General features: G+C 39.7%; 1 protein-coding gene and 1 long non-coding RNA gene across 8 annotated transcripts in view; one reads left to right on the top strand and one right to left on the bottom strand.

Annotated features, from left to right (window-relative positions):
• Positions 1-2307: 2307 nt before the first annotated feature.
• LOC137980257 (uncharacterized) overlaps positions 2308-12762 on the top strand; it is a 10805-nt gene continuing 350 nt past the window's right edge. For 2 of the 4 annotated variants that reach the window (XR_011118478.1, XR_011118477.1), the window contains exons 1-2: positions 2308-2438; positions 6173-12460. This is a non-coding gene — a long non-coding RNA (uncharacterized lncRNA). The remainder of the gene's footprint in view (positions 2439-6172; positions 12461-12762) is intronic. The other 2 variants (XR_011118480.1, XR_011118479.1) reach the window with 2 other exon arrangements.
• The window catches only part of LOC137980255 (ribosome quality control complex subunit NEMF-like), a 14092-nt gene continuing 10642 nt past the window's right edge, over positions 9313-12762 (bottom strand). Inside the window, exons 4-6 of one of the 4 annotated variants that reach the window (XR_011118475.1) lie at positions 10130-10427; positions 9941-10019; positions 9313-9666 (exon numbers count right to left, since the gene is read on the bottom strand). Coding sequence is in view for 1 of the 4 variants with exons in the window: in XM_068827656.1 (XP_068683757.1) it covers positions 10254-10427 (174 nt within the window). In the remaining 3 variants the exon portion in view is untranslated. Of the gene's footprint in view, positions 10428-12762 lie in introns of all 4 variants that reach the window. The other 3 variants (XR_011118472.1, XR_011118473.1, XM_068827656.1) reach the window with 3 other exon arrangements.

The following is a 12762-nucleotide window of genomic DNA, read 5'->3' as shown; positions in this document are numbered from 1 at the left end:
GCAACATTGTTGGACACAACATGTTGCGTACGTTTGGCCACCCTGTTGCAATATGTTGCGTGCGTTTGATCAGTCCATTCAACACATGTCGCAACATCATGCAACATTGTTGCGTTGAAATGTTGCGAGCGTTTGGCCAGGCCTTAAAGTCGCTGTTTTTGAGCCGCGGACGGCAACCGGAACTGAGTTCTTTTCCCTTTTAGCTTGTCTTGTTACCACCACCTTCATATTGCTAAGTCTCTTTCCTCCATTAGAAATGATTATTCTGTTGAAAATATGGGAGACACTACTGTCCTGACACGCGAAATGGTCATTTCCGGTTGCCGTCCGCGGTTAAAAAACGTCGCATGCTAAAACTCCACAAGGGATCACTGATGTCACGTACGTTGACGATTTTGTACGTACGTGGAAAGCACTCCAATGTAATTTCTCGGTGTACCTGTAAAAGGCCAGTTTGGCCAGGCGAATTGCAGGATTAAACAATTCAAAATTACTTTGCATTATATCGGCTCGTGCTCTAACTCTTCTGAGTATGAACTTTTAAAGCACATGTATCTCAAATATTTTATAGGTAAGGAAAGGAAAGGAACTTTGTTTAAGTGCCTAGTCGATTTAGCGCTGGAACACTAATTGGGGACACTGTAAAGTGAAATAACCAATTGACACAAATCAAGTCAAATGTTGGTTTTTGAGGAGAGGGGAAACCGGAGTACCCGGAGAAACCCTCTCGGTGCAGATCAGAGAACCAACAAACTCAACCCACATATGCGCCGAGTGGAGGAATGGAACCCCTGCCAACACAGCGGTCAAACGTCTGCGCATGCCCAAATCGATATTTTTTTTGCCAGCCGCGCGCCAATTTCCCGCGCAAATTTTTAAAGGAAAACATAGGAAACAACCGGTGTAACGCAAAATTTACGAAACAAAATTGAAACGTTTATAGAAATCTGTAAAAGGAAAAAAGAGATATACGCCGAGTGGAGGAATCGAACCCGGGCCACTTTAGTGGGTGGCGAGTGCTCTCACCACTGCGCCATCCCTACACCCCCACCTCTTCCATTATTCCCCGTGCTGATATCCCTTTATTATCTCATGCTTCCCCACAAACCTTCTCCCCCCCCCCTCCCCCCCCACCATCAAAAATTAAATAGTATGCCCCTAATACCGCAGTCAACATAATCCTTGGTCAATTTCACTCATGTGTACAGTGTGTGCAAACAGATTGCATGGGAAATACATTGTCGGCGATACAAACATCGAACTTGTGTCATAATATGCATAATATATGGTATTTGTTATTTTGCTCAGCCAAAAAGAAATCGGAAAATATAAGGATTCCAATAAAAGTTAGAAAACGGCGGATATCCAAGTTCTTGTCCAAAACTTGGGTTTTCCAAGTTTCATCTTAAAATCATTTGTGGGAAGTTTTAAACGAAGGTCAACTCACAGATACAACTTTTAGGTCAGTGCGGCATATAGTGTTCAGCCAGAACCCCGTGGGCTCCTAGTTCAGCATGGAAACAATGATCGTCTACCAATTATCAGTTTGCGGTTTGGCATTTGCAGTATACTGACTTTTCATTGTTATTAATTAACATAACAAAATAGCTATTAATATTCGGGGGATAAAACCCACTTACTACCATGCAGCAGAAAATAATCTGCTGTCTTCAATCAAAGAAAAGGATTTATTATGCCAATTCTGGTTTTACGTTTTATTTTATCATTCTCAAACTCCGCTCTCCGAAGGAGTGTGATTATTAATTAGGGGTTTTCCCAATCTTGCTGAGGGACTTGTGAGCTACTACTGAATTATTTTTTCCCGAATTCTCGTTCCCAATTCGCTATTAAAAATTTGACTCGAGTTAAAGAACATTGAAAACTGAATGAAATGCTGTGATGTGAACAGGAGAGGGAGTTCGATATTAGTAATAAAGAAGGAAAATTGAGCATTTCAGAGTCGAAGGCGACAGCCTTGCGGTTTTTCTTTTGAGTGATTTGAATTCGTGGGAGGGGTTTTCCAGCATATTCTGTAACTGACGAATAGCATTGATGTTGCTAAAAAAAATGCTTGGAAGCTTTGGACGATCTTACAGAGAGCTTTGGACTTTTCTAAACTGTTTGAAATAGTTAAACAAGAGTACATAGAGCCGAACTTCTTGCAATGAAATATTCATGATCAAAATATTTACTTCAGTTTCCCTGTTGGCTTAGTAACCTGGTTAACAGGGGTTAAGGATTCCTGCCTTTTAACCAATCAAATCATGAGATCAACTTTGTGTAGATAAAACGGCTTGTTATATACCGATTGCAACTGAATATATTTCAGTCGTTAAAGGTTCCTGGCTGCGGCCAGGGAGAGACTGAGAGTGCCATCCGAGAGGTGTCTAATAAAAAAGCTCGTGAAGAAGGCATCTCCATCATACATTTGCTTCAAGGTAAATGAGTTTTTTTCATTTAGGGAATTGTTAAAATATCTTCTACTGGAAATCGATTTAGGTAACATTTCGAGAACCTGTTGTTCGAGGTCTTTGAGCAATCGTCTTGTTTAAGTTCTTTTACGCCAATTCTGGTGTTACATCTCTTTCAAACATATGTAATTTTTATTGCCGTTGTATTTGTTCCAAGGCGCCATAGTCATTTTTCCTGCTCTCCGAGGATGTGATGATTGATGATTAGGGTTTTTTCTCTGTCTTTGATCGTCATGATAATGTCAGCTAGAATTGCATCATTTTTGAATATAGGGGTTTTTCCCGAGTTGTCGTTTCGATTTCACAATTTGAATTCACTTACAGAACACTGAAAACTAAACAAGTTTGAGTTTGGTGTAACATAAAAAGGGAAAAGTGAGCATTTCAGAGTCAAAGGCGACAGCTTTGTCGTTTTTTGAAGCAGTCGAATGTTTTGGCATGGACCTTAGATCGGTATGCTAATACAGGAGCCTGGTGTACGTGGGAGGGGTTTTTCCCTTGTCCTTTTACTTTCGTTTTCGTTCCACTTTGCAAAACACCAAGAATGTTCTAGAATGATTCGTTGCTATGTAACTTGATGTGACTGAAATGGTTCTTGAGGCGTCGTTCCTTCAAGATATCACAGGCAGACAACCCTATAGCGGTCGTAACGGCCGTTTCAACTGATCGAGGAAAATGTTCCATAAAAACTTCAAATCGCGATGTTTCTTTTCGAAAATTCATTTTATGGACAGCCAGATAAATAAAGTTCACTCATCTACCATTTTCTGCGTTTTCCTGAGTGATTTCATGGGTTTTTGGGGGGCTTCGATTTCCTCTTCAGATTCCACGCCTCGCCACATAAAATATATTTTAGACAATGCGTGCAACTTCCAAGACCGCTCACGGCCGAATGCCTCCAGAATTTAGCCGAATTTCTCGCTCGCCTCCCAGCCTTGGGTACGTAGAAAGTCGATAATTTTGTTAGCATCGTGCCAGAAATCATCGCTTTTACACGGCTCTGCAACCTCAAGCACAGATTGATAATTTTGTCTCTCTTGGGGGAAATCTGTGCTTTTTGAGTGGTTAATTTGATTGAACGGTGTCCACATCATCTAGCAATAACATAAACCTGAGCGAAGCTTGAAAATCGAGCGGGATTTTGAGGTTCCAGAGCCGTGTAAATGCGATGATTTTTGGCACGATGCTAACAATGGCACTCGGGCATGAGCGGGTATGGAAGTTGCACGCATTGTCTATTTATATTGTGTATGCGGCGAGGCGTGGGATCTGAAGAGGAAATCGAAGCGTCCCAAAAACCCATCAAATCACTCAGGCCAACGCATAATAGTAGGTGAGTGAACTTTATTTATCTGGCTGTTCATAAAATGAATTTTCGAAAAGAAACATCGCGATTTGAAGTTTTTATGGAACATTTTCCTTGATGAGTTGAATCGGCCGTTACAACTGTCTCAAAATAACGTGACGTCACGCGCTTTCGCATCCTTAGGGTTGTCTGCCTGTGATATCGCTCGATCATTTCAACAGCTGGTCAGCAGGAGGATTCTTCAGTGAAATTCTGTATCAACGATGAAACAACGATGAAAATATGATGATTATAGCTTCACTTGAAATTCTGTATATAAATAAGCAACGTTAATCAGCGATTAGTATTCCATGTTTTTGTCCGCTATCGGATATTTGGAAGGCAATTTACACTTATAGCCATCCAGGCTATTAAGTCTATAAAGGAAGCAAAATTTGTTTCAGTTTTGGTCAACTTCATGTCTTTGTCAATCACACCAGATCATTCAGCGTACACAGGAGCTCATTAAGAGGAACCTCTATCTCCCATACTTGGCCTCGGAGTCAACCCTTTCCCGAGTAGATTTATTTATAGAACACCTCCCTTGGGACATTCAGCACGGCCACTGTTGTAAAAGCCAATCAAAACAGAGCTATCTCAGCGTCAAGGGAATTATGATACTTCTCGCGGGAAAACCCTGTTCCTAAAAATAAATTTACTCGGGAAAGGGTTGACTCAAGGAATTAGAGGAGATAGAGGCTCCTCTTGATGAGCTCCTGGCGTACACCAATATCGGCGTTGTAAAAAGATTTTTTCTGGTTTTAAATGTTGTGAAACCAGGGGTTCTTCCCAGTTCACTTTCATTTCAATCTTGCCGGAAGTGAGGAAGAAAACATGCTGCCTCTTCACTTCGAGGATCGCGAGGTACTGGGAATCGCGAGATGTCACGCGGGAAAGAGCAGGGACACGCCAGGGGTGGGAAAACATAGCCCTAGGTCTCGAGTGCAACACCTCGTTCATGCGTGACCATAATTACAAATCGCACTTCCATATCAGGTTTGCAGGTTGCAGTCAGCCTAAACTTGGTAATATTTGCAGAGTAAAAAGAGGGAACACAGTGTTTTTTTAAGCAGATAATTTGTGAATTGGTTATTTTATTTTATTGCTTCAGTTCCCGGTTTCTGTGGCAGTGCCACTCAGTACAAACAATTGGGAACATAAACACGTGACGTTTTTTAGCCACAGGCGGCAACCGGAAGTGAGCAGCTTTCCTAGGAGATACCGCGGTCCTCGCATGCGAATGTCCAATCCCTTTTTCTGTCCATGACTCAAAGACGTCGCATGCTTTACCTTCCTAATAGAAAGCAAGGTGATATATACTCTAACAAGGTCTGGCTAGCACCTTAGCACCCTGGAGTTCTTTTAGAGTCTGTCACCTTTCTCTTAATTGTTGTACTATATAATGCTACTATTCTACCCAGCCAGCATGTTATTAAGTGTAACAGTGTCGTAAAATAGGCCCGCATGGCGCGTACAAGTCAAGCCGGGAAGATTATTGTAAGCGTTTTCAGCAACACAAATGAATGGATGAACGGGTACTCAACATGGCACTGTACTGTCTGAAAAAATAGATAAAAAGTTGTGTCCGTTTTCAAGAATACCAAAACAATATAATCATCTAACAGCAATGCTTACATGTTTGCAATGCTTGCCTATTTTTGGAATATTGCAACGCAGTTCAAAACCAGCTAACCCTTAAACCAAGTGTTAGTTTCTCTCGTGGTCTTTCCGGCTACAGCTCAGGTTCATTTTTTGTTGCTATTTAATTGATGCCTGTGTAGCTAACTGTCGAATTCTGGAGGCCCCGAATAGGCCTATCCCGATTGCGCTTGGCACAGTTTGAGCACATTTGTGATTTGGAGCACTATTTTACATTTCGAGCACTCTTGAACACCTTTTCGCTTTTTCAACAAAATTTGAGCTCTTTCTTCGTGTTTTGAGCGGTTTCATAGGAAACTTATGTCTTTTAGATCGTGAAATTAAAAAAAAAACACTGTTGAAATGATCCTAAGTCAGTTGGTTCCGTTTGATGTCAAACAATAAGAGTATTTTTTGTTCGAAGAACATTTGTGTTTTAATGCATATTTGGCAATTTTTAAACAACAGAAGTCAAATTCTTCATCAAAAAACAATCGAGGATGTTCAAAATCTTAGCAACTTTTGAATACTATTATAAAAATTTCGAGCACTATATGGGCATTTTGTTTTTGCGATTTTTCCAGCGCAAATCAGGGACAGGCATAGCCACGAACAGGCATAGCCACGAAACGAGCGTAGAAACTGCAAGGGGGATGGGCCGAGAATTTCTCCTCGCCCGATTTCACTTACCCCTGTATTTGTTGTATGATTTTTTTAGCAGGTTGTCCTGAATAAAGCGGGCCTTAAAGGCCAGCCATTCCAGACTGGAAGGTTGCCAGGCCCTGCCTTTGAGGACTGAAGATGGTTGAGTTTAAAAATGAACAATTGAACTACTTCAAGATCGCGTCCCTTGTCACAGATGAGTTCCCGAAGGCCCTACGTGAGACCTTTAAGTCCATGTGGAACAAAAAATATGGACCTGCAGGTAAATTTTGGGATGATTCTGAGGTTGTGAGAAAGTTTTTTCGGGCTAAAGAAGGTGGCTCAACTCAAGTTCCCACCCAGAATTCATACGAGGAATGGGATTGCACGGCATTGTTCAAAGCAACCATTTTTGCCAAGTCGTTCGCCTCGCTAGACAGTGTAGGTAATCTCAAGACTCTTGACGAATTGTATGTGAAGCCCAGTGGCCCACCCCACGGAGGATTTCACTCCTCTGTAGTTAGCCCAGCTGGAAACCAAGACGAAACATTCGCTTTCGCGATTGACCAACTTCGTCGTTTGAGAAATTCGTTTGCTCACTCGACAAAAACAAACATGGACAGAAAAACATTTAACCTGTTCATCCATCGCACTAAGGAAGCGTTCAAGGCGCTCGGGCGCAGCATTGAGCCCATTGATGCCGTTGAGAAAATGACTGAATCGGACTTTCCAACAAGTCAAGTAACCAAGTTAACACGTAAGATTTACTTCTTGCAAATGGCCCTCGGAGTTGGTTTATTACGCTAGGCCGATTTATTCTAAGCGACTGCATAGAGAAAAAGGGAAATCTTAGCCAGTCGGCACAATAACGTTGCTTTCAACTTTTTTTAAGTTCACAGTATAAAAGTCTGCAATGCCCGCCAATATGCACAATTTATAACTTCTCTGAAACCTATGCCAGCTGGGACTTTAGTTTCTTTGCATTTGTTAATATATAATTTAACCCCGCTGGATTGGTTGATGGGGCTGCAAATGCAAACGAACTTCCGGCTGTTGATCGTCCCACAGTTCTCAAAAAGACCTCTTAGCTTGCTTTGACAATTGGCATCAAGTTGAATAAAATAGCATCTACTTTCAAGTTCCCAAAACCTAATTTCTTTTTAAACGAATCTTCACATGATCTATAGAGCATCAATCAGAAAAATGTGAGATTGAAAAGAAGTGCATTTTTCATACATTTTTAAATCACTGATCAGTTTTAAAATGCACCCCTTGTGCTGACCGAAAGGACCAGGTTGGTCATATTTCAAGTTGTGAGATACATTCAGGAATCTTGATGTCAGAAATCATACTGAATTTACTGAATCTACTGAATTCGAACGTTACAAATTGTTAAATTGTCAGTTTTAGAGAATGTTTTCGAGAATGTTAGCATTGACAACGAGTGCGAGTTCGGGTACGAGTTCTGGGATTTTGATTACTGCGCATCCGTTCTGCGCAGCCCAGCGTGCTCAACTTGTCCCAGCAAGTTGGTCTGCAAAGACTTTACATCGAAAAGTCGTAGCAGTAAGTACGAGTTTTTCAAAAGGAATCATCACATACTAACAAGTGTTGGGTAAATATTTCAAGCCTGAAAAGCAGCTTAAAATGTCGATATTTTGCCAAAGAATAGTGTGCATAGAATAGACTGCAACTCATATTATACGCTTACCTAAATACGTAGAGCACGAGTTCAAGAACGAGTGCAAGTTGTTCTCGTACTCACACTCGTTGCCTATGCCAACATTGTCTTTTGTTTGCTCAATCAACATCTCCGTGCTTATCCAATATAACTGAGTTAATTTGCTTATCTAATTGTCACAAAATGTTTCACCTCTTTTTGAGTCATGTGAAAAGGTGATTAAATAAATGCTCTCCCATCCCCGTAAAATGGTAAAGATCACAGGGAGGGAGCGTACACTGTTCGAAATTTTAGATTTGATCCAGAAACTAGCATATAATGGACTTACAAAGAAGGCTCAACTTCTCAGAACGAAAAAATTTCTCAGAAAATTCACTTGAGGAAAATGGATTCTAGATTGAAAATTTCATTAATGCTAGTTATTGCAAACTTTCTACTTTTAACCTGGAAAGGAAGAATGCAGCATTGAAATGCCGCCTGGCTAAATTTTCCATTTTTCTCGGTATAAAAGAGAGTCTAATTATTTATTATAGAGTCTTAATATATTATTTATTAAAGAGTTATTATGGAGTTATTATGGAATTATTATATCAGCCACTCCGTTGATAAAGTTTTACACGGGTTTACGTAGCTGGTTTAAAAATTGCAGTCGTTTAGTCTGAAGTCGGCCACAACTCGGCCCTTTATTATTTATTATGGAGTCGTTATTATATGGCTCTGCCTCACAAGGACTGGAAACCAAGTTCGAGTGACACAGTTATTGAAAGCTAACCGTTTTAAAATAGGTGCTTAGACTTAATAAGTGTTTATCAGCGCTATTCGAAATGGGTGCTTAGACTTAAATGCGAAATTCGCATGCCTCGCACGCCTCGCTGCCTCGCACTTTGTAACGACCCCAGAGTTAGAGGGTCAGTTTGATTCGAATGAAGAAAGTGGTTCCGGTTTTTAAAGAAACTGTGTTTCTGCGTCAGTATAGGGAGTAGTAGCTTGTACTCAATACAAAAGAGTACACAAAAATTTGGTTTCACTGTAGGGTGATCAATTTACATTATCAACTCCGTTGTTAAAGTTTTACACAGGTTTGTATAGTAACTAGTTATTTTTGAATTTTGTATTTCAAAGTAACAAATTTTTATAATCAAAAAATTAACTTTTTGTTTTCTGTTGTGGTCATTGCCTTTTTACAATGTACTATCCTTTCTTAACCTTGAAATGTTTCAATACTGCACATGTATAAGCCTATTAATACTGGCTATAGCTGTTTTTTCTATACTAAGCTGATTTATTTTTTACAGTATGAATAAAGTATTTTTATTTGATGCAGTTTGGAAAAATAAGCTAATGACTTAGGCTTGGGTATTTGACATTTATTTTTGATGCTTATAATGAATGCTGAACATACTAGGTTACTGTTTATACATTCTATAAGAAGCAATTGTAGTGGGACAGACAATCGCAACACGTGTGACTTTCCTCATGAATACAGCCCTGCAAAAAATTGAAACAATGTGTGATTTATGTCACAAAGTAGGGTATTGATTGTAATTTCAGGGATTTTTTTTTCAAGGAAATAAAAAAGACAATTGTTTGTTAATGTATTGTTTTTGTTATGGAAGTGTGGAATTTATGGTTTGAGTGTTGAGAAAGTTGTTGCTTGGACATAAGGACAGTGATCTTACCTCCAATCAAATTATCATAGGGATTTTTTTCACAGATGTCTAATTCCCATTGGTCATAGATACTCTTAAACTTTAAGGCTTCTGTTGCTTGTTTGGAAAGTCTGTACACACTTCGATCCACTGTCACTGTCTTCATCTTGCCTTGTTCTTGAATTTCAAATGTTGATTCTCCATTTATATACAAATCAGTCAGCTTTATTCTTTCACTTACTGTCAATTAACATTCAAGGAGATTTGTAAATTTAACTTTTGCTTAATGAAGAAAAGGAAATGGTAGAAAATGAAAGTATCGAAAGGGATTTCTTGGAATAGGCACAATTAGTAATCGCTTTTCTCCTCCCAAATGAAAAGTTTGAACAATTCAAAGCCTGCTTCGTTCATGTTGGGAAAGTATGACAGTAACATTATTTTGTAACGCAGTCAAAAAAATAAATTTCTTGCAGTGGAATTTAAAATATAATTATAAGAATTATATTCGTATTACCAAAATGCTCTTTGAATGTGTCCACTTTATCGGTCTCATAGTGAGTGAGGATGGTGTCTTCAAATTTGGCAAAGACAGGCTGGGGAAAATACTAAAGGATTTTTAGTTTAAAGCTGTAATCATCACATATATATATATATCTTTTTTTTAATATGAGGGAGGGGGGAAGTTATTGTTATGATAAGATACCTGTTTCACGTGTCTTTGATTTTCCAGTAAACAGCTGTAGGAGGTCTTGGTACTCCCTAGTGCCTGAAATCTGTAGTTTGTGGAATGAATACATGTCCATGGTTGTAAAAAAGACATGAGCTCATCAAAAAGACCCATTAGGTCCTTCCTCCACTCTCAGCAAGCAATTCACCAAACTTATCCCATGTGCAGTGGGGCAACACCATGGGTCTTGCTTTGACGTTGCGCAAAGATACACGATCTGCCACCAGGTCCAGGATTTCCGACAGGAACTCATCGAATGCAGATTTACATCTCCCTAGTTGAAAGGAAATCATACTATATTTTAAAGGGCCCATTGAAATATTTTATTGGGTGCCATGTGTAAGTAAGTTTCTGAAGGTACAAATATGTGAATATTATTTCAAAAAGGATCCAATGGGTAATTTTATAACTCAGCACTTGCTAGTAGTAAATAAGTGTAAGATGATGTCATTGGGGCATTTTACCCAAAAGGGGAAAGTATGTATATTTTGGTGTTTTTCATTTTAACAAAGGTTTTTATGTGGACCTGTTGATTTAAGTTGGAAATAAAAAAGGAGCAATTTAGTATGTAATGGTGTTAAATTTGTTTGGATTGGAATGGTTTTTTTTAATTCATTGGCCGGTTGCAGCCAAAAAATAATGATTTCATTGATGACTGTAATAAAGAAAATGGCACTAGTACTTTTGTATGGGGCGCCGATTGGGACATTATACAATGCTAAACTTTCGGTGCTATGGAGTGTTCTCAGTATGAATTTTATGCAGAACTCAACAATTATGGCCAATTTCATATTTGCCAAAGCATGCTATGGTGAAATTGTTTCCCCAAAAGTTGCCGATGGGATTACAATGAATCCCGCAAGAGTTCTAAGCATTTCAGGGCAAGGAAGTATTTATCTCAGACATGACAAAGTTCTGCACAAGAACTCTGGGGAAGTTGATGGAGACTCAGATTTAAACAGGTGCCCTGGGACACACTGGAGGATGATCTGGGGGATGTCAAAACACCTGAACGACCACAGAGCACAGAACCCCAAACAGTTGCTGATAGTGATGGGCTTCCATCCACTTCTTCTAGTACTTCTGCTATGGATCAAGAGAGAAGCTTTTTTGTACTAAAGGAGATGTTCCTAAAAATGAAAGAGGAAGAATTGAAACTTGCCTATGACTGCAGTAATTCTCTGCAAGAAGCTGCGTCCTTCCTTGCAGACAGGAGTAGTAGTCCTGAGCTCGAATCACAGAGCCCATACATGAGCCTGGAGCTATTGATAGAAGAGTTGAAGGGGAAGATGAATGATGCTTTCGACCGGAAAAAGCGGAGAGCTGATGAAGAAGATCTTGTGGCTGATGCTGTGGCATTTTACAAGAGGCCAGACTTTGACCCTAAAGCTGGCGTGCGAGTTGTTTACAGTGGCCAACCAGCCTCTGATACTGGTGGTGTTTCTCGTCATTTCTTTACAGATCTCCTGCATAGGCTATCTGAGAGTTATTTTTCAGGAGAGAGCAGAAAGGTTTCTCTCTACAACACCGATATATTTCAATTTCAGGGCTAATGAAGATCATTGGCACAATCATTGTTCATAGTGTGCTGCATGGAGGCCCTGGATTCCCATTCTTTTCTTCAGCATTATAATTTATTGGTACCTTGCAACAGGGAGTGTGGATGCAGCCGTACAGCAATTGTGCTTTGACAACTGTGCAAATCCCAACTATAAGGATGTTGTGCTTAAGGTAGGTGAGTGTGTGTATATGTTTATCCCACAAGCTGCAATGCATATATTAAGGGGAATATTTGAGTTATTCCCCTTATCTTTTACCGAATAGCATTGCATAGTCCAAATTTTCTACACCAACGAAAACCAACAGCCCAGAAATGTTGCTATTTTGATTGATACATGGCAGCAATCCTACATTATGTATTTGAAAAAGAGGGGTAGACTTTTTCTTGGAGGGAGGCTGGGGAGTTAGGGGAAGGGGTGTGGGTGAAGAGTGATAGCTGCACCCTCAACTGCTCTCAGCCCAAGCCCCATATCCCCAAAATAGATCTGCCGTGATGTAGGCTGGTTTACCCTTTTTCACTCAACTTTACTGCCAATACTGTAAATGATACTTTTGCTCATGCACATAGTGCTGTGTTTCCATTGACTATTTTAGATACATGTACAACCGTAAGTGTTCTACTGATAGTTTCAAAGGACTTTGTGCCTGTTTAGATCCAGAATGCTCAGAGTGCTGATGAAATCTCCATGGAGGAAGCTGTTGTAAATATTACGTATGCCTGAGTATGGACTTACAACGGTCTTAAAGGTTAGCAGAAAGTGTTTAACGTGCAGTTGAACCTCCCTTTGTGACCACCTTTTGTAAAGCGACCACTTATCTTTGATACAAAATTGCCTTGTTTCAGTCAAATCACCGTATCCAAGACATACCTTAAGCGATCACTTCTTCCAGCTGGGTGACCACTTTTCTGGCATTTTAGGTGGTTGCTTACAGGAGGTTCTTCTGATGTTTTACCACACATGCATTTGTGTTAATGTGTAGTGTTAAGACTGTTATGTTACAGTATGTGGTATATTCCAATAAATTGTAAAATAATTCTATTGTCATAA

This window comes from Montipora foliosa, chromosome 12 (assembly GCF_036669935.1).
Source record: "Montipora foliosa isolate CH-2021 chromosome 12, ASM3666993v2, whole genome shotgun sequence".
Taxonomy (NCBI): domain Eukaryota; kingdom Metazoa; phylum Cnidaria; class Anthozoa; order Scleractinia; family Acroporidae; genus Montipora; species Montipora foliosa.
The sequence above is the reverse complement of the archived record's forward strand: the minus strand, read 5'-3'. Positions and strand labels throughout refer to the sequence as shown.